Genomic DNA, 27956 nt, shown 5'->3' on the forward strand with positions numbered 1-27956 from the left:
CGCTGATGACCAGTCGCTTGGCCCCGCTTATTCGGACTTATTCGTTTGTTTTACAACACCTTCGAAAGAACGATTACATTCGTTGCTGCAGGCAAAACCTTTCCATACGTTAAGCAGGGAGCTCGAGGAGAGCAAAATGAAACTGTAAAATGAAACTGCTTCCAGCCTCAAGTTGAGCTGTAACATAAATTGTGAGCGAAATTCTTTACGTTTCTGGTAGAACATTGTCGGTGACCCGCTGGCCATTCGCCACAACAATAACCCTGAAACGCACCATTTATAAGCCAGTTAATTACCATTCAAGATGAGTTATATCGCGCTTTAACTATCAACCATTCCGTGCTATAGTGTTTTCTATTGCTAAACTTCTGGCGCGCAAAAATAAAGATAAAAACAGGGACAAGAAGGTGCAGGACGCGCACAAGCGCTTCTGTCTAACGTGCATTATTTGTCCATAAAGAGGGTGAACCGATCACGCTGGTATCGATTCATGTCGAACATTTAGCACTAAAACTAGACAAACAAGAAAAGCTAAAACACACCACAAGCGCTTACTATCAACTGAAGGCTTATTTCGGAAAGACGCGTATATAGTGAATAAAAATGTACATGCCCGCTTACACGCAGAGAAATATTATGCAGCAAAAATAACACAAAAGTAATAATCAAGAAAAGGCGTGCTGCATGATGATTCCCTTCTATAGACAATTCTCCCTTTCATGTTTTGCTGTTGTGGGGTTTGAGTTCAGCGGGCTAACGTTAAGGTACTTTTCAAAGATCAGATTGCGTGACGCCATATCTTACGGCATTCGGTTGAAAAATGGGCTCAAGAGCTTTCAATAACTGGCTGCTGGATGCACAAGCGTACAGTTAAGGTGGAAATTTTCCCGATAATGTTCAGTTGTGTTTCGTACCAGACGTCATAACCCATCGTCGGGACAAAGCTAACAGTAGCGAAGTAGTCCTGCCCTAATGGCCGCATTAGACGCACGTTCGCCGACTGCTAAACACTCCTCGAATGTGTCGCAGCGAACGTGCATTCCCAGCCTCCAATGTGAGCAGACCCGAGGCGACTCTGCGCCGACGTGCGTGCCTGTGTGCGTAGCCTAGTTTTATTGCGCGTAATAGCGCGAGCACGCCATTTCATAAAACACCGACTCGCAGTCATCAACGGCGCGCCGCCCCCCTGCCCAAACGAAGTGAAATTTCATGCCCGAGCATTATCACCCTGCGGCCGATCTCGAGCATGTTCAGAATTCTGTTGCGCCACGCACTAAAAACTTAACGACCGGCGCCGCCGCCGGGCGCTCCCACCGTCGGCCGGAAAGCGCGGCCAGTGCGCGTTTACACCGCCGCCGCGGCGAGCGCCGGCTGCCGCACGCTACCGCGGCAGCCCGGCCGAAGCAGCGGCGATGGCCGCGCGTAGAACACGCGCTTAGCCGCGCGGGTAACAGAAGTGCGCGACTCCGCCTTCGTCGGCGACTCTACCCTCCTTCGGTCAGCGCCACCGAAGCTCGTACGATTACGCAGGCCCATTGCGGAGATAGGCATCGGCATACACAGCCTTTGAAAAGGCCCGAAAACGCGCTCTCCTTCCGGGTGCGGCATAATTCGTGAGGGAGACCTCTCCGGCAACGGTCGAACTGTGCAGCTACCGTGGCCACAAACACAGTTTGTGGGTCAGGTTCGGCGGCTTTTTGTCCTTTCCGGAACTCGGGCCAGCATTGAAACTGCGGCGGACGTATTGAAATGTGCTCGGTCACGCTTCGATATGGCAACGTCAGGAAGCGAAACTAAGAGCTGCGGCCTGTCGCACGTATCGTCGGGCTTTTTTTTTCGTTTAGTTTTTTCTAGTTGGCGGCCACACGTGCTCTGCCCGGCGGTGTCAAATGTTGGTCGCTCCACCCACTCCTCTTAAACTGCCCATTACAGCCACTATTGACACAACTATTCTGAGTTTAAAAGGGTGCGCCGAATAAAACGCTGAGCAACGCACGCGCGTGACAGTTACGAGTAACTTGTAGAAATCAGCTTAGACGCCTTTCAAAAATGGTGTCCCTGTATAGCGCTATAACCTTACCGCGCAGTGTGGCTCATCATGTGCGATTTGGAAAGACTAATATAAAACCATTTGTAATGAAATACCACGCGTTTCTTTTTATGCGCAGCTCTCTCTTCAGAAAGAAGCTGTCATATCCAGGCCCCTATGGTTTTGCAGATAGGCTACGTGGGTAGGCGGATATTAACAGCACGAAAAGAATCTACGATAATTTCACTAATTCTTTTCTTTTTTCCAAGTCTCCTGAAGACCGATACGGGCATTACATAGGGATGTTAAAATAAATCAGTGATAGATACAGTACACGCATTCAAAGAGATAATGCATGTTAAAATAAAGCCTCGAAGACAAGCGGAAAAACAAAAAATATATAAAAAACTAAAATATGCTAATTAAATTTCTAATTGCTAACTTTAGGGCAGTTGTTCGAACAGCGAAATTAAAGCCGAGGAGTAGTGAAGTCATGTTTGCTTGCACAAATCCTGAGACTAGCCCCACTTTCGAGATATGCGACCTCAAAATGTGCTAAAAGATGTCTCGACGTTCCAGTTAAGATAATCTTGAACTGTTAGAGCCACGATTTTAGGAAAATGTTAACTGGAACGCCCATGTATCGCAACACAAATTTAGGGTTGCATTCTCTCAAAAGTGGTGATATAGTTACAGGATTTCTGCTAAGCAGACATGACTTCTCTGTACTCCTTGGCTTCAGTTTCGCATTTACATGTGCCCTAATTTTAGTAATTAGAAGGTTAATCGGTATATTTTTGTCAACTAGAGAAATTATCGTTGAACATTTTCTAGTTGCTAACGTCTGACTGGCCACGTAGCCTATCAGCAGAAACTGCAGGGGCCCAGATATGACAGTGTTTTTCAAAGCGGTTTTCCGCATTAAGAAAAAAAAACGGTATATCGAAAAGAAAAGATGCGAGAAATGTTTACATACGTTAGGACGCATTATGCAGTGCATTTTCCACTGAAACGCTATTAAAGAAGCACATTACGCATTTCGTGGACATATGTTTGTGCATGAGGACTATATTCACTCGGGAACTTTATTGGCGAGTTCAGGAATGAATGACCGATTTTTGGCCCAGCTACCGCAGCGGTCTTGCGACGGCCGCGTTCAGTGTCGGGTGAATTTGCACCGTTGCCACGACAACGAACCGTGCAACTTGCGCAGTACTAACGACCAAGCACGAGTCCTTCTCTGACGCAAGAGCGCAGTCGAACGCATTTCGACTGCTTGCTTACCTGCCATGTGACATCGTCGAAAATCGCCAGTTATAAAAAGCCTTTGTAGTATGTTCCGCAGATTCAAGCGAAAAAGTTACGAGGTGTAACGTCAGAAAAACAACTCACGGGCTGTGATAAATGCCAATTTGTTTGTTTGTTGTTTTTTTTTTCTCTTACAGGGGAGGGGGCACCTCCTGAATAATTTCCACTGCTTCGGGTTCTTTATCGGGCACCCAAAGTATGGTACACCAGCGTTCGAGTTCACGTTTCACCCACCCCCATTGGAATGCGGCAGCCGGGGCCAGGAGTCGAACACTCGACTTTGCACGCGGCAGCAGAAAGCCACGGCCACTGAGTCAACGCGGCGGGCCCGAGCAGATAACAATAACATACAATCGGTCCTTCGTACAGACCAATCATGTTGGGGTTTTGCCCTAAAATTAAAATTTAACACGGCAGTTTACTCATGACAGTTGACTGATTTATACACTAACAGCGAATGGCCTTACTGCAAGAATGACAGCTAACGTCCTGGTGGATGCACCGTTGCAAGCTGTACTGATCCACCAAGGTACAAGCTTAGGAAACCTTACTTTCGTACTATGCACGGTAGGCGTGACTTGGCTTCTTTTCTTTTTTCTAGAAAGAAATGAATAATGGATAATGCTATTGGTGAACCACAATTCTTTAAATCTATTTTCACACTTAAAAGTTAAATATTTCAAGAGAATGTGTAAGCGTGGAATTGGTGACAATGTTTCTTATGTTTCTGTTGCCGAAAAACAGTTTAATAATAATAATAATAATAATAATAATAATAATAATAATAATAATAATAATTTCACAGATAAACTCGACTTTCTTGAGACAGTCTAGAACGCAAATATTACAAGCCGTCCTTAAATTTGGTCACAATAGTCATCCCCAGCAAACAATCCCTTAAGCCTTCTAAGAGCAATAACTCAACTTATATTACACACCAGCAGAATATGGTGCAGAGGGCTGGTTACATACCGCCCTTTGTGGCTTGTAAACGCGCGGATACATGCGGTGACGCCAACGTCGTCTCACTGTGGCGTAGGCAGAACGGGGAATTCGCTTGCGGGTCCCATCCCCACATTCTTATTTTCTCAAGGTGTCACGTGTGCCGAATGTCAGTGGCGTGCTGAAAACTTCACTCTTTTCTCCCTTTTCCCAAAATGAAATCACAGCTACGCCAGAGTCGTTGCGATATCCCAACGATATACACTACAGTGTCATGGTTTGTATACTTAGCAGTTTAGTGATACAACTTGGCCAAGCAGCACTCGATAACCAAGGTGACGACGATCAATAACCGCGCCACACTTGCTACGAACAGTTGAGACTGCAACATTTATTTATTTTTTTTTTCAATTTTTGCGTCAAGTCCACAGTCACACGTTTCAGTAAAAATCTGATGCGAGTCTGTGAAACGGTACGCAGGAGCCAAACAAAAGAATCAAATCGGACGAAACGATGTCGTTGAGACGTACTACAGTGCTTGTATTTAAGGCTATGTATACTTATCAGGCGAATTTTAGTGCCCCCTTCTTGCAATTCTCAATGTTCGTGTCAAAGACCGATTACGTGTTCCAATTAAACGGATAACATCCATAATAACTCGAGCGACTCTGACATCAGCGAATCAAGCCATGGCCTTCCCGTAATTCGAACGCCGAGAGTACGAAGTGACAGAGGCTGTCGCTCCATTTCCCACGATACGTGCGCCGTATCGGGGCCGAGCCTGCGGACTGCCGGAGCCTCGGAGAATCGAAACCACCTCGCGGCGTCGGCACGCAACCGATAGCTGAGCGGCACCGCTAGGCTAAACTTCGGTGCGTTCCGCCATTGGAATGCGCCTTCCAGTATCCCTTAAGAATTGTCTTTCCCCCTTTTTTTTAAATTTATTTTTCGCTATCGTGGTCCATCAGCTTTCGTCCCCGATGAGAGCGAGACGGGAGTGCTATAGTCGCCCGAGCAAGGAGATTGCCGAAGCAACTCTGCAGCGACTTGTAGAAGAATCTTTAGCAGCAATGATGAAAATTTAATTAGAAGTTATTGGCGCGCTACAAGCAAAAAAAAAAAAAGCTTACACGACGATCATGCAATGCGTGCTTCACGACTTGTCCACAAATACATTTCTAAATGCTAAGCGCTTCTAAGTTTTTACTGAACGAACTGCATGGCAGTTATACACGTGGGTCCACAGACGCTGCTTCAGCTGTCACACGAGGAGGGACAGCTCGGTTTCACTTAAACACCCATATACGCCGCAGGACAAACTGTTCGAGCTAAAAAATAAAGCATAAAAACATATACTTTATCGAGAGCGAGTTCGTCAACCTAAGGCGTTTGATCCATGCTATCGCTACGACATTTACACGTTGTGCAATTGCTATACACTGCTATCGCTGACACAACAGCAACAAATACAGCAGTCACACTTCTCTGTGCTTGTCGCTTCGCCCTAGATGAAAAAAAGGCATTAAATAGGCACTCGTGTCTTAAAAATACGGCTTAATTGGATCACAACATTACGGGTGAGCAAGGAAGAATACGCAAAAGTAAGGCCGCGCACTACTACTACTCATGCTTACAAGTTGTCGTTTGCACAGCGCCTTTCGACCATTATCAAAGGCTTCAGGTTCTTCATACAGTGAATGATAATAAAGCACACGCATAAAATTTTCGCCACAAATGTTTTATTGCTTCGTGCTCAAAAGGACATGATCTCGTGCAATTAAAGCAGCTAGTGACACTTGTCTGCCACTATTTTGTAACTATAGTTTGTTCTTCGAGATCTCAACAGAAACCTTTTGACCATAACGAAATAGCTACACCAAAGTGCAATACTGCTGCAAACGTAGGTAACTTTGTAAGTGCAGCACATCTTTTGTTTTGAGAAATATTACTTCAGCTTAGTTCTTCTACACATGTCGTTCTGTTTGACGCAGCACAACACGGATCGTGAAAGCTCGCGAGGAATGGCGAGAAGCTATAAAAATAATTCAGTCAGACGCTTAGAAAGGCAGCAGCTCCAAAATGGCAAGAAAGGGGACACAGGTGGTCTTGTGCAATAACACTCATATTTGGAGCCCTTGATGTCCAGGGGTCGAAATCTATATACGGCTACATTAATAATAATAATAATACTTGGGGTTTTACGTGCCAAAACCACTTTCTGATTATGAGGCACGCCGTAGTGGAGGACTCCGGGAATTTTGACCACCTGGGGTTCTTTAACGTGCACCTAAATCTAAGCACACGGGTGTTTTCGCATTTCGCCCCCATCGAAATGCGGCCGCCGTGGCCGGGATTCGATCCCGCGACCTCGTGCTCAGCAGCCCAACACCATAGCCACTGAGCAACCACGGCGGGTATATACGGCTACATTCACTGTCCATCCGGACTCACAGTATACATAGGATATCTTTAGCTTTTTGCTCCTACATGGCGCTGCCAACATCAAACTCTAGACTTTAAGCAGGAACAATTGCGCATTGCACTGTTACACGAATCAATCCATACACGCATACGCCCAAACTTTGCCATATCTTGTATGGGAACCAGGCGCGCTGGCGGTATGATCTCACTAATTCCATTTCATGTGCCCGATTCTCAAGAAAAGCCGTGATACGATAGCACGTTTACGAACATGCCAACGAGGGCGGCAGCCTGCTATTCAACTTGTGCTCACGAGGAACAGGCCTAATAAGAAGCTTAATGTAATGAATGACAAAGAGCTGGATGGCTCTCGTTTGCGTCGGCTCAAATGGCATCATGAGTGAAAACAGGCTTAATACAGCTTCCGCACGTGACAATGTGGCGACGTGTGCTTGCTTGTCAGTCATACTAAATTGGGATGAAGTGCACCGCAACACCAACAAGTAGACACAAGAGTCATTGTGTGTCTACCATTCCTTCTTGTCTCGTCACCTCAATTCAGTATGCCCGTGCTAACGGGGACGTAACGGTTTGTTCTTCACTACTTCCTCAACACCGCCGTAGACAAGACTAGACAATGACGCAGCTTTTCACCGAGATGCTAATGGCGATGACGCCAGTCGTACGGCACCCACGAAAAGGGGAAAAAAACGAAAGTCGGTTGCTTTAAATTTCACTGACAAATCAGAGCTGCTTGCTAGGGCGGAGGGGCAGCCACCGCGCAGTTATGCGGTGAGCAGCATTCTGGCTGCAGCCGCATTCTGGTCACGCGGTCGTCGCGGCCCTACCCTGCCTCACGAAGCACTGTAACCGCTGTAACTCTCGCACGGTCACTCACAGCTTCCGCCACAAAACATTTGGGCGCAACCGTTGTGCTGCTGTATGCGGTACAGCACACCGGAATAATGCAACAACCGCCACCACCACGCACATCACGCAGTCATCACGCCCGTTCAGCAGGAAACCTCTCACTGTCCTTGCGAGCTCTAATAATGCAAATGACGTTGCGCTGCCTCTCAGTTCGCTTCGTGCCAACGGTGTCAAAAGGAAGTACACGGTGACAGCGAACGAGAAGTTTGTTTTCCCACTTTACAAGTTTGCCCTGTTGTATAGGAAATCCCCTTTAACAGAACCACATGTACATATATATAGCGGCAAGCAGTAACCAACATCAACGTAAACGACTAATACGATCCACGATACATCACAAGTGCGCCGTGCAAACGCCCTTCGCAAACGTGCCGTTAAAGAAGACAAACACATGCCGATCATTGTTGAACCTAAAGATATTATTAAAAATCTTAAATTAAAGAAGAAAAAAACAAGAGAGGCGAGGCCTTCTGTAAAAAAAAAGAAGACGAAGAAAAGAAAGTAAATGCTGCAGTGTGATGCTGCGCGTTTATAAATTGAGCTATTGCTATTTCATAGGCAAGCAACACACGCTATCATGGAAAACACTGAGCAGGAAGTGCACAAATGGTAGACGAAAATGAAACAAAAAGCACTGAGATAAAGCACTGAGATTGGGTTCAGCGAATAGCGTCGATGAACTGGAACTACGCCATGTGCTCTGGACTTCACCGGCTTCTGCAACAGGAAATGAATTATAGAGTAGTTTCCCGATAAACCAAACCCGGTAAGCCGAACCCGGTAAAGCCGAACTTCCGGATGTGCCGAACAATGCCAAAATTAAATTATGGAGTTTTACGTGGCAAAACCACTATCTGATTATGAGGCACGCCACAGTGAGAAACTCCGGAATAAATTAGAGTACCTGCAGGGTTTTTGAACGTGTACCTAAATCTACAATGCCAAAATACTTCGTCGGCTCTACATGTAACCGCATGTAAAAAATAGTAATAAAGGGAAAGGTTACTACGATTCCGTTTACTTTTCGGCTCACACGAACTTTTTCGGTTACTGTCGACACTGGTGAGTCTACCGCATGGCAACTCGAAATAATCAGTCGCAACAGGGCCTCATAAAGAGGCCATGTAGTGAAATACGATGCGCTAAGTGTTCATAACAAAAGTTGAAAAAGGACACTTGACGTCCCCAGGGCTGTGATACTACTATCTATAGCCGTCATGCTACAGGAGCAAAGAACGAGAAGACAGACAGAAAATGAGAGGTCAGCACCTGAAAATTCAGATGCGTTATTTCTATTTGCATGCTTATAAATGTCAATGTTGATAAAGTATAGACTTGCAACCTGTAGCCCCCTCCCCCCCCCCCCTCTTGCCTCCTACAATGGAAATACTCGTAGAAGTTCTTGTGGTACCTTCCCAAGCTACATATGACGATTTCTTCGGGAAATAACACAAATGACGCGATGCAAACAACGCGGCTATACATTCATTAAAATTTCTCCAGCAGCATGAAAACATTCAACGGTCCTTGAGCAGCCCGAGACAGATGCGAGCTTTCGTCTCGGCGTGCCCATCCAAAGCAATCGAAGATCACAGAATGGCCCATGCAGTGAAGTTTACGAGTACGATCTTCTGGATACCGGCACACACCGGTATACACCAGAACACCGTGAATTCAAAGGGCGCCGCCATATTGATGAGCGCCGGTCACGCCATCTATCCCAAGCGCCGCGAAGTAGCAGGCCTGGGCTGCCACGCCGGGAGATGCGACCCGGCGCGAAAGCGAAACTTGGGCTTTTTAGCTGGGCGGAAGGCGTGTTTCGCGTTTTTTCTAACCTGTAATTTTCGCTGTCTGGATTCAATCAAACTTCAAGACCTCATGCAAGTCCGCAATGGCCACACTGAGTGCTGTGCAGACTGCAGAAGCGAATACATCGGGTAGGTACGCTATTACGTTTGTACAAACCGCGCGGTATATGCTAGAACACGTGTGAGCTTTTTGGCACGCAACCTGTGAAGGAATTTACAGCACTGTGTTGGTGCCATATATTATTAAAGCATGCAGAACACTGTCATCTGCACTTTCAGTTTGGTCTTGTTTGTCATGGTCTCTACTGGGTTGGCCGCGTTTGGCAACCAACTGGCGAGGTCGTTTGACTGCCTGGTTAGCAGACGCCTGCCCTTCACCACCTGCACATTGAAAACAAAATAGATGTTATAGTAAGAAGGGCTGTAGTTCTTTCCCATGCCATCACTGTTGCGAAGATATAAAGTCCTCTCAAAATGAAATAGAAAATACACCAGGGCAATTGTATCGTGCAACCACTTAAGAGTACAACATTCAGAAGAAAAGCCTACAGCACTCGAACAAGCAGCATATGATGCTAAACCTGCACTCATTGGAAAATGAGGTACTACAGTAGTTATAATGTTCAACTACATGTGCAGTCAAAGCCCGTATAACAGGGCGAGCATGACAGATGCAGGTGTTGTACAGTTGCACAAACCATGACAGGGCACGTAAAATTATCATCCCTACTTAAAGCTGCATCATCAGGACCCCTTTGGTACAAGACAACAACCGCACCTGCATTCCAAAAAATTAGCACCACCAACTGCAGCTACCTGGTACCAGACCTGTTTCGCTTGTGCGAGGCCATCGGATTGTTGGCGCTCCCTTCGAAAAGAAAACAGTAAAAAAAAACTAGTGAGAACGATCAAAATTTTGTTACAAAATACAAGAATAATTAAGCACCTTATTTTCCTCGCCATATGAACGGAAATATTTTGCGCTTTGCCCCGCATAACAGCCCGCACGCAGTTTAGAGCTCGGGAGGCTCAAATGAATTCGTTACGAATGACACCTGCAACACCAGCTCGTAAAGCTAGGTGCGCTGCAAGAACACCTTCGGCGACGAGTAGTCGTCGTTTACGTTTTTGTGGACGCATGCTACGTGACGAGCAGACTTCGGTTTACTTTCATTAGCAATAACGCTCACCAGCAAGGCCTACAACTTGTCGTTCACGCTTAATGGTCATTCGCACCAGCTGCAAGTATCGCTAACCGCAAACTCAACTGTTCCGCTTAACCGCCGGGAGCTCTGCCTGAATGAAAACACGAAAAGGCTTGCCTTTTTGTTATAGCCAAGGCGAAGCACCGGCGCGGGATTCTGCTCTGTAGGATTGTTGCCCAGAAAGTGCTCGGAGCAAACCTGCGTGTTACACGTATTACGTTTGTAGGGCTCAAAGTTGAACGTGGCAACAAAATATACACAGATCGAATACTCACTCGTGCATTTTCACTGGGTTGGTAGTTCTTCCTATTCACTGCAGCTATCCACCGGTGGCGCAGCTTGGCATTCTTCGTTGCGGATGGAAATCGGCGCAGGCTGAAAACACCGCACCGGCACGATTCTCTACGTGTGTTGTGCTCTTCGCAAACAGCGATAAGCAACCTGCTCCTTTTCCGCTGGTTGTTTTGGCATCCAAACACGACGCAATGATGCCCAGATGACTTCTTCTACTTTGGATCCGTGTGAACGGGCACATTTCCGCACTTTAGAGCCCTAGAGCTGGCGCTTGCCATGTCTACTGGTCGCCGGCGAACACACTTTGGCAGCCCAGTACAAAACGGCGCCGGTCGACCGGGCAACCCGGGTGCGAGAGTATGCGTTCGGTTAGTCTGGGTGCGAGACTGGCGTGTTCTGGTCTATAGAGGGCAACTCAAGGGTGGACCGCCTAGTTCGCGAACTCACGCACCGAGCAGGGCAGTCGGAAACCCTAGAGGCCCCCTTAACGGTGGAGCCGACGTATGCAGAAATACTTAACCATTACAGAGGAAGGAGACTTAAATACCCCCCACCCCACACATCGCTCACACAACATGAGGCAGTAAGCTGGCGAAGACTGTAAGCAGGCACGTTCTTCAACCTGCACACATTACACAAAATGTTCCCTACCCAGTACAGGGATACATGTCCGTGGTGCGGAACAACCCCCACGTTATATCACATCACGTGGGAATGCAAGCGTAATTTCGCATTCCATAAAGTAAATAACCCAAGTGCGGAACAATGGGAGGGTCTGCTCACCAGCAGCGAGCTCGCAGCCCAACGGGCAATTGTGCAGCACGCCTGCGAGGCAGCAAGACTCAGCGGTGCCCTGGAATAGGGGCGCCGACCTTGTGAAGCGGCCAGAACTCAAAACATGAAGACACCGGCCCACCGCCAATCTCTCTGAGATATAGAGAATTAAAGTTTTTCCATTCCATTCCATTCCATTGCGAGTACGCACTTTCTGTCACTCAGTGTAACACCCATTTGGATAATAAATGCCGGCATTACGATGTACGATTATCTTGTCAAGTTGCACTTCGGATATATTAAATATTTCCATTACTCCATTACTTCCTGTCTATTAGTTGTGGTGTTGCCTGGAAACATCGCTGCTTTGCAAAAAAAAAAAGAATACTGCATAGCAATCTGGGATTGCACATACAAAACCCATTTGTCACCCGTGTTTACCCTTCAAAAGAGAGCCCTTCGCATTATAACACCTCGCAATACACACATTAGGAGCGAAAGATTTATTTTGAATTCTGAACATCCTCAGTGTTTATAGAGAGTTTTAGTATAGCGTAAAGCAGCAAACGCAAAGAGTTAGCGTTAGCGTTAGCGTTGCGTGCACCACACTGCGCATGCGCTATACGTAAACGCTGCTGGAGCTCTTACGTACGTACGCTATTTTCAGGATTTAGCGTTGAACGCTAACGCACGCAAGGGGAGCCTTACGTACGGCAAGATGGCGGCGCCGGTCGAAGTGAGAGCAGCCCGCTTCGGATCTATCGAGCCGTCTGCCTGCACTGCTAGGCTCTATCCTTCCCCACTAATGCTCGTGTTCGCCTTAGATTTGTGTGATGATGCTTCGGCAGCGGTGCACAGGTGACAAATGGGCGTTGTTTACGATATACGTTCTCGATTAGCGGCGCAGTAGGCTTAACGAGAGGGTTTGCTCATAGAGTTAGTAGAACAACTCTATGGGTTTGCTAAAAGTGTTTGCTGTATCCGCCTCGAGATGGTGCCAAGTGTATTTCGCTCGTTCGCTTGGTGTAAAGCCGCATGTGGAACCGATGCATGTCATGTTTTCCGCGGCAAAACATAGTAGTGTGGTCGGTGCTGTGGTCACAATGCGTGTGCGTTTTACCAACGACGACGATATGAACCTCGTGAAGGAGGTTTTCGCCTTGAACCCATTCGGATGGACGTCAAGGTGGGCGTCCGTTGCAAAAAATTGGAAAGAAGTGGGAAATTCGCTTTCTGGAAGAGAAATTGCCGGCGAAACGTCCCCTCCGGTATAGCTTCGACGTTGAGTGGATCTTGAGGACACGTACAACCTGCGCGGTCGCTCTCATTCCCGAAGCATGAGGGTGTCTATGTCATCCCAACTTAAAAAGGACACGTAATATGGGTCCCACAGAACACTCGATCGCAGCATGCCAAGATTAATCGGTATGTTTCGCGACTCTCGACACAACAACGCTCAAACCAAACACCTACATGCGTAATTAACGCAGCGACTGTGGCTTTCGATAAGCTTGACTTAGGGACACACTTGCGGATTCGGCATTGGATAAGCTCGACATTTCGTGTGGATTTGGCTTTCCAGTACTTTGTGTCTTTACATCTAGATGGCGCTGTATTTGTTTGCGTTAACATCTTTCTCTATGGCGTTAACGTTAACGCTTTTCTCCGTTCCGCTATTCTAAAACACTACCTTGTGCCGCGCAGTGCAGTCTTTCTTTGCGTTAGCGTTGCGTGGCACGCTAACGCTAACGCAAGGGTTTTACGCTATACTAAAACTCTCTTATGACTTCACATCCTAAAATATCGCTTCCCTCATGCATCAAATAGTTAACAGAAAGCATATCTCAACTACAGTCTCACTTCGCCTCTCACTGTCGAAAGTGCGTCGCGTTATTGTTTTTGGTCGCCTAAGGTGACTACTGACGATTCTGGCCGAACTACGTTTGAGTGTATAGGCGCCTAAGTTTGGAGCAGCCTTGATAATAAGCAAACGCTACTACGAACATTGCATACATTCCTAAAAAAAATTAAAGCAATCAGCTAGTTCACAATGCGTAACGCATGCATGCGCCTATAACCTTGGTTTTGCTGAAAATTGTGTTGACGACGTAAAAAGAAACTTGTTAAAAGAAGCATCTTACGCATAATTTTTTCGCTGCTACTGTACCTTCTTATTAATCCTAGCTTTTTTTTTATTTTATGATATTTACGCTGTATAAATAGCAGCCGCCATAAAATTGATTTTCCTTAATAACAATCCGTACAGACCCTTTAACAAACCTGTTGGGCCTCAATAGTGTTGACATTATAATTGTACAACTGACGTTAAACTTTCAAACTTTCAAGAAAAAGAATAAATAAGTAGTAGTCATCAAACTAGCACTCACCTCAACAACCATCTTGTCCATTTCCATGACTCGGAAAGACTCCATGACACTCTGTAGTGCTTATGTCCTCCTGCCGTGCGTGCAATATTCCAAGAAAAAAAAAGAGAGAAAGAGTCACGTCAGCAGTATGGCACACATGTGTCCAAGGCTAACGGTACGCTTACAAAGCGACTTTATCAGGTGCCGATATGTAGGAAAAAGTATGCACCGGTATGCATATATGGCGGTGAACGTTGAGCAACGTTGCCAAACTGCTGGAGGCACTAGGCATATCTCGCAAATGCTCCGGAGTGCGCGCCACTGACGGCGAGCCGCAACGCGCGTTTCCCTGGTCCTCAAGACACCGAGAAGTGCGCCAATGCAAGCGCCGTAATAATCCGCATTTCTCGCACAGATGCGAACCGCGGCTGCCCCGGAAAGGCGGTGGCCCCGTGTTCGAGTCCCGGACTATAGGACGAATTTTTCTTCAACTGCGAGGCCTTTCTTTCGAGGAACCCGTGTGGGTTTCTGTTGTAGCACTTAGCTACGTTTGGGTGGATGCCTCATTTTCCCTGAATAGGTGGATGGATGTTATGAGCGTCCCCTTTGGAACGGCGCAGTGATTTGCGCCACCAAGCTCTTGCTCTTATACTGCCTAATGTCCTGCCTAGGTTTAAAAAAAAGAAAAGAAAAAAAAACAACCACGCTGAGCTCTCACAACCAAATTTTCCGACTTGCTATTATGAACTTTGCTTTTGTACGTCTCCGTTTTTTGCCTTTTCCCTACTTCTACGAATCTTTCACTCGCCTCTAGCTAATCTCTATTGCGGCCATGTTTACTTTTCCCCTGCTCTCGCTGAACCCAAGAGCTTCAAGGGGCCCAGTGGTGCCTAAATATACCGCTGGGCAGATGTCTACACGTTCTAATAAAACATGCTCCATCGTTTCCCTAGCTTTACCGCAGTAAACACATGCTTCTTCCTTCTTATATGTCGCTTTATAGGTGCGTGTTCTAAGGCATCCCGATCTCGCTTCGAAAAGTAATGAGCTTCCCTTTCCTCTTAACCAGTTACTCATGGCAGGTTTCTTTTCCATTGCCGCCACCCGTGAGATTATTTCAGCCTCTCTGACTTTCCGCTTGACGTTGTTTGTCGCTGCGTTGCTCACCATACAGACCGCAAACTTGCTGGCACGCTTCCTAGTTCTTTTCCTCCACTGTGAAACAATGTCTTTTCTGTACAGGTACCTCAACACTCTGCCAGCTCATTTACTTTCTTCCATATTCCTCAGTCGTTCTTCATAATCAATTTTACTGTGAGCTTCCCTCACTTCAAACTAGTCCAGCCCATATCACCCTGCACAGCTTCATTTGTAGTCTTCCCGTGAGCGCCCAATGCGAGGCGACCCACTGACCTTTGGTTCCCGTCGAGTCCTGTTTGTACCCCTTATTTAAAGAAAACAACCGCATTTCCAAAAGTAAGTCCTGGAACCATTACATCTTTCCACATACCTCGGAGGACCTCGTACCTATTGTATCCCCACAGCGCTCTGTGCTTCATTATGGCTGCATTTCTCTTCCCCTTTACTGTTATGGTTTCTTTCCTGTGTTTCCATATATCTATTGCCTTCGTTTATCCATATAACAAGGTATTTATATCCTTTTACCGGAGGTATGTCCTGACCCTCTATTGCCACGGTCTGTTCACTGTTTTCATTGAATACCATAACACCTGATTTTATAACGCTAAATTTTAACCCTAAATTCTCGCCTCCTGTCCACAGATATTAGCCAGACGTTGCAAATCATTTTGCTTGTTAGCTAGCAACACAATGTCGTCTGCATAAAATAAACCTGGGAGCTGCTGCTCTACTACTGTACCCGCCTGTTTGTAAGAGAGATTAAACCCGATATTACTTCCTTCTAGCGCCCTCTCCATCCTCATCATGTACATCATAAACAAGAGTGGGGATAAAGGGCACACGTGCCTCAGTCTCTTGTTGATATCAACTTTCTCCTCGCTCCTCATCTCTTCCCATTCAACGCAAACGGTATTTTCTAGGTAAACCTCTCTCAAAAGCTGTAGACAATCATCAACTAAGCCTTCCCGTTACAGAATATTCCACAAAATGGTGCGGTCTACGATGTCATACGCTCCTGCAATGTCTAAAAAGGCCACATAACGGTCTGCTTTCTACTCTTGATATTTCAGTACACCGAGTAAGAACAAATAAGCTATCATCCAAACGCCTACCTATTCTGAAGCCATTCTGAAGTTCTCCCAAAATGCCATTATTCTCTGCCCATGCTTGCAGCTTTAACTTGATTGCCTGCATTGCTAGCCTGTATATTACCGATGTAATGGTCAACGGTCTATGTGAGTGAATTCTATATTTTTCCCCTTACCTTTATAAATTAATTTCAGTCTACTATGTCGCCAACTGTCTGGTATTCGTCTATCTTTTCTTTCAAAGTTTTTTCCACTGCTTTCACCAGAGCTTCCTTACTTTGTGGTCCTAGTTCATTAATCAGCCTAACGGGAACCTCGTCTAGCTGAAAATTGTCAGCACCAGCTCCTTTTCCACCTGGTTCTCTTTAATGCTTTTTTTTTTCTTCCAATACAACCTCGTTATTGCCTTAGAAAGATTCGAGAGTTATTTTTCGGATATAATTTAATGCCGCTTCCTCTTCCAGTTTGTTTCCATCTTCGTCTAGGATATGTTGTTGTATTGTTGTTGACTTCCTGCCTAATAATTTTATGTGGTTCCAAAATATTCTAGGTGCGGCCTTTCTTTTTCTCGCGTATTTCTGACAACCAACGTTCACTTTCACCTTTTTTATCTTTGCTTGCACCAGTATTTGGACCATAGACTTTTTTCCCAGTATATTTCCCATGTGCTGGTTACTTCATCCTGCGGCAACTGCGCCTTCTTTGCCTGCCTGTGCTCTCGGGATCCTTTCTGTCGTTCGGCGATCGCTTCTCGTATCTCACTGTTCCGCCAGCTTTTCGGTTCTTTTTTTTCCTTTCAAACGACCACGTTGTTTCTATTTCCGTATTTCTGTCGTTATTACACTTAGCTCACTGTATTTCCACTCTTTACTTGGCGATTTGCCAAGTTCTTCCTCGACTCTAGTGACTATATTTGTTCAGCGTTCAAATTTGGACTAGCCATTTTGCACTCCTTGCTCTCTTTCTCAACTACATATCCCATTTTCAAAATGATGCGTTTATGCTCACTCCCTCTGTTGCTATACCTTTCCTCGTCAATGACCATTTCTCTCAACTTATCATGAATTCCTTCGGTCATCAGACAGTAATCAATGGTCGATTGCCGGTTTCCCACTTCCCACATGACCTGCCCTACACACTTAGGCCCTGTTTTCACGGTAAAGAGGTTATGTTGCTCACAAAGATCTGGCATTGACTTCCCGTTGTTGTCGGTATAGCCATCTAAATCCTGTATGTGGACATTCATGTCACCTAATAGGATACTTTCGGCATCATTCCCGAAACCCTTAATATAAGCACTTATGCATTCCACTAACTCTTTATTCTCTGTGCAATTATTTCCGGTCCACAAATACGTAACGCCCAGCCAAGTTTTTTTCCCCACTCATTGTACCCGATAACCAAAGATGCTCTTGACATTTTGAATTTACTCTTTTTCATTTGGCTCCCTGATGGATGAGCATTTCGACTCCACCTCCCTTTCTTTCCGACTTAGTTCTGTTGCACCCTTCCCAAACATAATTCTCAATCACTGGCGGCTCTTCCGAGTCTCTAAAGTGCGTTTCTGTAAACGCATACATCCCTATTTGTTCTCTATTTAACTGCTCCTCAATCTCTGTCCACTTTTCCTTTCTTCTGCCACCCTGCATGTTTATGTAGCCTATTGCATGGCGAGCTCTCTTTCGTGCTTTCCTCCTTTTTCTGTTATTGACGGCGATGCTATTCTGAGGTTCCCTTAGGGGACCTTCTTCATTACTACCTACTCTGGCCTCCTGAGCACCCTAAAAAAGCACCAGTGCGACCAGCAAGTCGCCAGCCCAATTCTCGTGCAAGCCTGTAATTGAAGTGGATCCCGTCTCGTTCAAAACCACCAGGTCTCACCTCCCTGTTTACTTCTACAGCCTCGAAACATTTCTGTCGGCTCATTTTCCATATCGCCTCATTAGCAGCCACTACGGCTCTTTGTACGTGACTGTCACGTACACGCACCTCCGGCACCATGCACACCGCGATCTGCACCTGAGGGTGCAGATCGCGGTGTGCAGTGTTCGCGCAAGTCGCCCACCCCTTTCGTCAAGCATTGGGCAAGCCCTGTCCCTTTCCTGTTTAGGACGTCATTTAGCCCACCTGCTACTATGACAAGGTTGCGCTCGTGGGCATTTTCCGCGAGCTTTGCTTTTGCTCGCTCCATGACTGAACTCAGTGGCCGCCCTGGAAATGTCCCTACCGCCACTCTTTTATCGCCTTTCACCCTCTCCACAATTGCTTCTGAGCACCTAGCCAGGTTTGAGTCGCCGTAGATAAGCACCATTTCACTCTCTTCTACCTCTCCCTGCTTCCTTTTGTCCTTTTCAGCGCGATTCGGACTCGACAAGGGGCTCTGACCCCTGCGCTCCTGCTTCTTGTGTGTGGCGGCCTCAAGCTAGGTGCCGCTCTTTTCAGCTACCTCCTCCCCACGTTGCATGCAATCCAGGTGCTTTGCTGACACTCCCTCTCCTGTCACGTCGGGAGACTGTGTTCCATTGTAACGACCATTCTCGTTCACCATGGCGGCCCTGCCCAGCTTTTCCTGGGCTGCTTGAAGTCTTTCTTCCGCTACCTTCTGTGCATCACGCTCCCTACTTAGCTCATTTTTGAGCTCTTCAACCTGTTTGACAAGCTTTTCCTGGAAAGCCTCCATTTTCTTCAGCCTAGCATCGACATCACAATGTGCGCCGATTGACTCGACTAGCCTAACTCGACTCACTCTCCATTCTCATCCCTCCCCTCGTCTGCCTTGAGGGACTCCCCGCACACTGCACGCTTTCCCGGCTTTCTTGCCATGTATTGCACGGCTTTTTCAAATGCAAACACCATAGTATAATAATGTAACACTATAATAATGCAGAGCACGTGCCTTCTAGCAAAAACCGATACACACAGATTCTAAATCCTTAAAATGTCGCAAAGTAATTCTCACCAATGTTCTAAAAGCAATCAATGCCGCACAGACTTAAGGTATGACACGTTTTCGCACGTGTTCAACCACGCGGCCACGGTCTCACTTTCCTACTAAAGCAATATTGCCGATATTAAAGCACTCACAGCAAAACCACTAATAGCTATTAGTCTTGTCACTTCCAAGCTACTATTTAAAGGCTATAAAGACTTAACGTCGCACCCGGTTGCACGTGTTAAAGCACGTGGCGCGAAAGGACGCTCTGACAATGCTGCAAAACCAAATGTACACGAAACACGCCCGCGCACTCGAAAAAAGGAGAGAGAAAAAAAATAACTACCCAATTATTATTTAAAGGCTAAAAAATTAGCAAATCAAAAACAAGCAAGCTCAAAGCCTGCACAAAAAAAAAAAAACATGATTTCGTCGCCGCCACGGAGCCCTGAAAAGCACGTCCATTCGCAGCAAAATCTCACGTCCCGACAACTTTATTAATTTTTTCTTTTTATAAATACGTTTATAATTACTTCTCTCCACATTGTGGATTTCCGTAGAACTATTACGTCAAACTCTTGCCTTTGCTTCGAGTTGATAAATTCGACTTCGTCCTGCCATCTGCTAGCCGCCTGGTTAGCTCAGATGGTAGAGCGGCTGTTCCGGAAAGGCGGTGGTCCCGGGTTCGAGCCCCGGACCACGATGAATTAGTCTTTAACTGCGAGTCTTCTCTTTCGAGGAACCCGTATGGGATTCCTTTGTAGCACTTAGCTACGCTTGGGTGGATGTCTCAATTCCCCATTAATTACTTCTCTCCACCTTGCGGATTTCTGTAGAAGTATTACGTCAAGACGTATTTTATGCGAAGCATATTACGAGAGCTCAACCCAGCTCCTCAGGCGCGGCGGTGTCGCCATGAAACCACGTGACACCGTGACGTCACGACAGAGGAGAAGTGGCTTTGGCTCAACTCTTGCAAGACGGGCTGGGTGGGAATCGAACCAGGGTCTCCGGAGTGTGGGACGGAGACGCTACCACTGAGCCACGAGTACGATGCTTCAAAGCGGTACAAAAGCGCCTCTAGTGAATGCGGTGTTGCCTTAGAAACGAGCTGTTTCTAAGGCGTGCGTCTCTTGCTCAGGCGCACATTTCGTTGCCGCGCCGAACGCTGCTTTGCTCGACGCTCACCGCGTCCAATGCGGGGCGCGTAGTCGCTGCCCTGTAGCCCATTGTCTTACACCCCTTGGCGGGTCGACGGGAACGCTGTCGCGTTCCACTCTTGAAGGCGAAGCAGTAATGCATGAGTTGTTTCTTCGTCTAGCCGAACCAAATATAGCCAAGCAACAGCAGTTCACCAGGCTAAACAGTGGTTCAACAACTAAAATAAAGGCTAGTATGCTTCGCATCCTGGGCTTAACCTTACCTAAGCCACAGCCATTTTTATGTAGGTCTTAGCGAAACTACACGTTGGCTTCTAAGCAGCGAAATACTATATTGGGGGTAAGCTCCACCACTGGAAAAGCTGCCGCCACCGTCAGCGTGACATGAGGGATCACGTGGACACCGCGGCTGCTTCGGAAGCGCCGGAGAGAGCTGAAAACGAAAGTTTAAGGTCCCACTTGCGCTGCGGTTCTGATTAAGTGGTGAGGCTTTCCCGCCTTGAGTGCCTGCTTGACAACATTCGAAAGCACCATGAGAGGTAGTGGCTGCCTTTGGAGACATGGTAGGCTACTGCTCGGTACCGCAGTGCCGGACGTACGCGATGGAGCCCGGTGTCAGCCTGATTCAGGACAAGAAGCTGCGTGAAGCTTGCCTCGCAAATCTTTGAACCGGCAAACAGCCGTGAGCTATAACTCGGGTATGCAGCAAGCACAGACGCGGGGAAGATTTTTGCTATACGGCGCCGGGACTGCGACATTCGGCGAGTAGCAGAAAACGCGCACTGAGACGCTCGCGCGCTGCCCGGCTAATGTCACGACGGTTTGGTCTATGAACTTGTTGGTGCTAGACACTGGCAAGTTCATTGGAATGGAAAGGGAGCGGTAACAAGCACATTAAAAAAAGGCATGGCATATGTTTGTGTTATGACTACATTATGAAAAATAAACAGCGGTAAATCGCACGCTGAGAAGACCGATAAACACACAGTGCGACGCAACTTCAGAAATAATATTGAAACGCCCAAGAATTTAGAAGGAAGAAAAAAGACTGAATCGTCGCGACGGCCCATCAGTCGCCGTAGGCGTCGAAGTCTCTGGAACAAAATTATTTTTCAACAGCTCTGACAGCGTCCATGCAACAATGATTACTTGAGAACTGTCAAATGCTCATATTCTGCGGCCTAGAGCTCACGGCACGGTGCGAAATCGCGCACGCAGCGAAAGCGAAACATTGTGCGCGGACATGCATGCAGTAGCGCAGTCGGTCGCTGCGAACCCGTGCGATCACTGCATTGAGGCTTCATTCTGTTATGCTTCATTTGGTTATACAGACAGCCCACTTAAGAACATATTTCACACAGTTTGCTCTCAGCGTTTGCCTAATTTTCACGCAAGAAGCCGATTCGGGAGACTCCATCGCGGTGACAGGGCGCAGTGGCATTCACTGTACGTATTCGGTAACGAGGTAGCGCCTGTAAATGATTCTGTGCTTTCAGTTTGCCCAATGTTATTATTTCGACAGTACAAAACTACCCTCGTTTTGAGAGTACGTACAGAAATGTTTAGGAGGGCTGACGCATAGTGTTTTTATTGAGCGTCGTAAGCTAAGCTTGCGAGGAGCGCGGCGCGTGATCCCTCACAGTACGCAAGGGAGGCGCATCCGACAGATGGCGACTTCTTAAGTCCTCGCCCGCAATATATCGAGCTTTAGCGGTGCTGCCTCAATACGAGGGAAGATCAAACTATAGCCAAATAGCTGACAGTGATCTCTCTCTCTCCACCTTTTATTTAGGCCATCTCTGCAGCCTAGCAAGGCCTGAATATCAAACCTTCCAGTTTGTTACTTGGTCTGCATCAGTCAGTCAAACATGGCGTCTTCCTACGATTTCAAGCTCGAGTACCGGAGCATTATCAAATTTTTGTGCATATAAGGAAGTTCTGCCAAAGAAATACACAGTAGGATGGTGAGTGCGTATGGCAGTGAATGTCCTTCACGTGCTACAGTGATTCGGTGGTTCAATGAGCTTAAACGTGGCCGTGTGCACGTGGAAATCGACCCAAAGTCAGGGCGGCCGAACACTTCAACCTATTTGGACCATTCAGCCTCAGCAGAAAGCTTTATGATGAATAATCGCCGAATCAAGTTGTCCGAAGTTGCCGGAGAATCGAAAATTTCTTATGGCAGTGCTTCCACTATCATCCACAATGTTTTGGGTATGTCGAAGGTCTCGGCACGATGGGTGCCACGGAACCTCGCAGCGCAAGATCAACACCACCGCGTGCATTCATCAAGGGAACTTTTGCATCTCTAGTCAAGCGACCCAAAAGATTTTCTCTCCCGCCTTGTGACAGCGGACGAGACGTGGCTGTATCAGCGGGACCCAGAAACAAAACAGAAGTCTATGCAGTGGAGGCTTCGGGGTCCCCTCCTCCCAAAAATTAAAGACCCAACGCTCAAGGAGGAAAGTGATGGCGACACTTTTCTGGGACGCAAAGGGGATCCTGCTCATTGAGTATATTGAAAACAGTAGGTCAGTTGCAGGCGAATACTACGTCAATGTTCTTCGAAACTTGCGTAAAACCATCGTGGAAAAACGCCGAGCATTAGTGACAAGAGGTGTCACTCCTCCTTCACGACAACGCCCCGGTTCACAGGTCTCGTGTTGCCCAGGCTGCCATTCGAGTGTGGTTTGAAACAGCTGGACCACCTTCCATACAGTCCCGACCTGGCCCCGAGTGACTTTTATTTATTTCCGAATTTGAAGAAACACCCCAAGGGAACGAGGTTTGATGACTTGAACTTGCTTCAAACTGCCGCAGAGGAGTGGCTTGGCAACCAGGAAGTTTTCTTTTTCTCAAGGTATCAAAAGCCTTCCAGGAAAATGGGAGAAGTGCATTAGTGTGAGAGGAGATTATATTTAAAAATAATTTTTTTCCCAAGGCGTGACAGTTTTCCTGATATGCGTGTTGCAAAACTTTTTTTGCCATGGATATACACTATAGTAATTCACAAATTGCACTTACCCGTGCCATTTCATAAGTGAAAGTGTAAACCGTACTGCCAGAACCTTGTACGACACCACATACCGGAAGATTTCTATAAATGAGCGTCAAACACGGGAACATTAATTTTAATCCTTTTAAAAAAAGACGCGTAGCAACCGCACGAGAACCGTTTAAGCGTACCATCGCACGTCGTGCCGCTAAGTTTGGCGAGATTTTGCCTGAGGCTTTCGGGGAATTTGGTCACAGCACCTGCAGAATGTTTCTCTTTATCGAAACATCAACGCGTAAACGACGCGGCGCCACATTTTCAACGTAGCCCGTGCGAAGTGTCATGCTTTCCGTCTTGCGCAAGCTTGCTTCGAGGCTACCGATTAGTACCGCTCCGCGCCGTTAGTGGCGGCACTTGTTCCGTCCAAAGCTGCAGCGCACGAGGCTCATGCTGAGCTCGAGGTCGCGGTTTTGATCCGGGCCGCATTTAAGAGGGGCATAATGCAAAAACGTTCCCGAGTCCTGTAGTTGAGATTTAGGTAAACGTTAAAGAACCCCAGGTGGCCAACATTAATCCGGAGTACATATAATGTTTGCGTTGCTGCTTTGGTGTGCTGGAGGTTCCGCCATTAATACAAAATAATGACGTTGTTACTAGTACACAAAAATTCACGTAGAAACCCATCTGACAGTTTTCTATGAGTGCGTAAGCATTGTGCCACTCGCTAATCTCCACGCAGCCCGGTGGCATTATTAATGTTATGAAACTTGAACCGACCAACATAAACGACCGCGCTGCGGCGACACGAACTGCTGCGGACGGCGGCGCAAGGTGAATTGATGAGGCAACTACCACAGGTGGTGACGCCAGGCTCGCTGATGACGTTCCGATCACTATAAGCCGGTATCGCTCTTGCGGACAGAGTATGCCAACTGCCGTTAGTTTAGCGTGCTGTGTTCTCGCCGCTTCGCGTTGGATTCACGCGGGCCCATATCTCGAAAGTGATTTACGAAAGGGGCAGGGTGCGGCGTGTGCCGAGGGCTTCGCGAGCACTGTTCTCGCCGCTTCGTTCACGTGCAAGCTACCGGCAGCACGAAGATAAAGTTGCTGGCTGTTGTGGGATCTATCTTGAAAGCGATTGTCTTAAGGGAGGGACGGACGGACGGTTTTTCTCTTTGGGTTACCCATTTTAGGATGATTAAAAATCAGGCCCAGCCACCAACGTTGCGACGTTGAAGGGACCCTGAAACGATTTTGCCGATTTTGTACAAACGCATCGAGTCGTTAGAGTAGGTCTTTCTGATCATTGACACGTCTAAGCGCTCCGCGTAAGGCGTGTAATTTATCGTAAGGGTTTAAACATCGCTGCCGATCGCAGCACACTGCTCGGCAAAATTTTCAGCATATGACGCAAATCACCGAATTGCCGTCAGCAGGGCGAGCTACTCGATTGGCTGCCCAGGGCGCGGTATCGATCATTTCTCCACCTTTATGGCGACCAAATGTTCGTAATAGTTGGAATATTAATTAATTTGTTTCTATAGAAAGAAAGTACCAGAAAGAGAATGCACAAGAACAATTTCTCACTACAATTAAGCACTTCCGGCCCACAGCAAGCATCGTCTGCTTGTTACAACGTGCTCCATTTTAACTAGAGCTCCGCGGTCAGAGTCGGTCTCAGTCTTTTCGCGAGCACTATGATTCGACTTTGTTGCGTTGTGGACTGCAAACGTAGCGACTGGCAATATACCAAGCTGCGACATCGTGTCCCTCTGCAAGGCAGCAGATGAGCTGACTGGCTGCAGCGCATCGGACTGCCGCTATCCGATCGGCGCCAGGATTTGCGCGTTTGCAGCCGTCACTTTACACAGGAAGATTACTAACGCAATAGCGTTTTGCGAGTCCGGTATCAGGGTAAACGCAGGAGCAAGGGGTCGCGCTCTCGCCGTTTGACCGTGGGTTTCACGGGATGAGCAGGAGCGCAAATTTGAATCGTCTGCACGTCCCAGCCACCTGGTGGCGCAGAGCTCAACCACACACAGTAACAGTAACGAAATGTATTCTTCTTTGCTGCTGGTGTACATTTTTCGCAGGAGTGTAATCATTAACACGTTTTTATATGTTTAAAATAGTTTACACTTGGTTAGAGCAGTATTAGTGCTTTGTTCAGCTGGTTAAGCTCTGCGCCAACAGGTTGGCTGGACTGATTAAAGCCCCTGCATCTACGCGCCACCGCCGCTCTCTTAAGTAGCGCCAACCTTTGTGTGCGCCGCCTTTTCCCCTCACACCAAATCCGGTTCCGGCATTTCCGCTTCCGGTATTTCCGGTTCCGGCGTTTCCGCTTCCTGGAGTTGCGCTGCGAGAATTTCCGCTGCCATTGCAGACGATGGTGAGGCGCCCGTGCTAAGCAACCGGTGCAAATCTGAGTTGCTCGCGCTAGCCATTCCACCAAGCGTCATTCGCGTGCATCTACGCGCTTGTTTGCGTACGCTGCGCCCACACGCTTTGCCTGTCGTCCTCTTTCGCTGACAAAGTGCGGAGAGCCATGGACTGTGGCTGCATCATCGGCTGCTGCATGTGTCCGGCATGTTGGAAATGACCCGCCCCGACGCCTCTCGGCGATAGCGACCTGGAATGTATCGACCTGGAAATTCGCCGTCCACCTTTGCACGCGTTACAACACGCGCACACGCACCAATTCACTGCACACCTCCGCTCATATCGCACAAGAAAAGCACACTTGTTTTCACCATGTCACTGAATGCCCTCCACGCAAATTTGAACTTGTTATATTTCATAGCTTCACGTCATTGCAGTCCTTCACGTAGTGCACGCACTTGGGACGTTCGCTACCTTCGATCGTACGAGACAACTTCAACCTCAGAATCAACAGCATAAACTCTATGCCTCTGCCGTACAAATTGGCGTCGCGAACTCCTTTACTAAAGTCCCTCCATACGTGCTGGCTGGAGGGGATGTATGCTTCAAAACAAGAAGAATTCAAAGGGGACAAGCTGTTGTATTCCGCTGAAGTAGTAGTTCGCGACCGCCGTTTTCCAAATGCACGAAAAACGGGAGCGGTCTCCAAGCGCCCAGGCACTACATTCCACTGTACGTTGTCTCTCGTGGCACAACCCGTCGCAGGTTGACGCGAAGCAGCGAACACGACCAGATCGCCGATTACAATAGGCGGTGGTTCTTGGATGGAATCGCGTTCACAGTTTCAACCGCAGCTGGTGCAATTAAAGCCTCTCTATCGACGCGAAAGTAAACAACGCTAAAAAACATAGCGTCACTTCCACTCGGAACAGGAAGTTGAAGCTACGTAAGTTCCGCTTCACGCCGGAAGCTAAGGGGGTGAGAGGAGAGGAGCGTGGATGAGGAGGGTAGGTTGGCGGTACTTAGCTTGGCCGGCGGTGGCGCGTAGATGCAGGGGCTTTAGGACTGATCAGGCTGCTCATGTATGTCTACGCTAAAGTTCCTTCAAGAGCTCGAGTTTATGCCTCCAGCCATTCGTCGAAACGCCCAGCTCGCCTGTGGTTACTGGAATACCAGACACGTTGGTGCTGCGACAGAATGCTCACAATGCGCGCTGCTCCGATAGCTGTCGCTTGGGGTACACTGCCAAGCGGCTGGCGGAGTTTGGAGAGGCTTCGCACACTTGTTCTTAGAGAACCACAAGTCGACGACACGACATGCCATTATGACGCAGAGCCAGTGAAGGCGGAGCTTAGCCCCGATCACTCGGCGAACGAGTTGGAGAAAATGCATGACTATGGAGGAGGGTAACTTGTAATCGTTTGTAGCTCTCTTAAAATGAGACGTTTCACACAAATTGTGGTGTGAACGATTAATGTTAGCTCTACCCTACGCATATACAAATTTTGTCTGAACCGTTTCAGGGGCCCTTTAACTTCCGCACCAGCCCACCATGAGTAAGTGTTCATTTTCCCAGTAAAACAAATCGTCATTAGTACCATCTTTCTCGCTACGAATTGCTGGTGAGCAAACAATCAAGGGCACTGCACGTTTCATTTCTCAGTGTAAACAATCTGGTCTTAAAACTGAGCATGCATAAGAATCTAATGAATACAATACATGAAAGGGTAACTTTTAAGTATACTGTACAAACAGCCTACCAAGTGCATAACGCTGAACTCGTTAGCATCAATCAAGAAGAATTTGCTTGAAAATTGGCTCGTGCTGCAGTTGCAAATACTAGCAAGCTCGCTAACACACATGGTAGCCAACAAACCTTGCGTACCGACAGGGGTGAGAAGTCAACATCACTTGTGGCAAATGTAAAGTCCATTAAATGCTCTGGGTAGGGCTTTACTTGCAGAAACACAATACGGTTCAACAAACAATCTGTAATGTATAGAAGTTTGATAATAAAAAGTTACATTTCACAGTAGCCAAATGAAAGGAAAACACTAGCTATTTCTTGAGACCCTTCTGGCCATCACTACCCCTTCCACAAATGTGAGGCAACAAACATGACACAGAACAAACTTTGGACATGGACCTGTGGTATTTATTTACAAAATAGGTTTTGACAAACAGT

General features: G+C 47.2%; 1 protein-coding gene and 1 long non-coding RNA gene across 17 annotated transcripts in view; one reads left to right on the forward strand and one right to left on the reverse strand.

The window, feature by feature from the left end:
* LOC135919904 (uncharacterized) overlaps positions 1 to 3943 on the forward strand; it is a 62014-nt gene extending 58071 nt beyond the window's left edge. The window contains exon 5 of one of the 4 annotated variants that reach the window (XR_011511082.1): positions 3475 to 3943. This is a non-coding gene — a long non-coding RNA (uncharacterized lncRNA). The remainder of the gene's footprint in view (positions 1 to 3474) is intronic. The other 3 variants (XR_010570097.1, XR_010570095.1, XR_010570096.1) reach the window with 3 other exon arrangements.
* Positions 1 to 27956, reverse strand: part of LOC135919902 (bromodomain-containing protein 7-like) — a 119110-nt gene that overhangs the window by 11760 nt on the left and 79394 nt on the right. For 4 of the 13 annotated variants that reach the window (XM_065453897.1, XM_065453898.1, XM_065453896.2 and 1 more), the window contains exon 16: positions 14099 to 14168. In XM_065453897.1, the coding sequence (XP_065309969.1) occupies positions 14099 to 14168 (70 nt within the window). Of the gene's footprint in view, positions 1 to 11720; positions 11865 to 14098; positions 14169 to 27647; positions 27761 to 27956 lie in introns of those variants that run through there. The other 9 variants (XM_065453900.2, XM_065453899.1, XM_065453902.2 and 6 more) reach the window with 7 other exon arrangements.

The sequence above is a fragment of the Dermacentor albipictus genome, chromosome 1 (genome assembly GCF_038994185.2).
Source record: "Dermacentor albipictus isolate Rhodes 1998 colony chromosome 1, USDA_Dalb.pri_finalv2, whole genome shotgun sequence".
NCBI classification, from domain to species: domain Eukaryota; kingdom Metazoa; phylum Arthropoda; class Arachnida; order Ixodida; family Ixodidae; genus Dermacentor; species Dermacentor albipictus.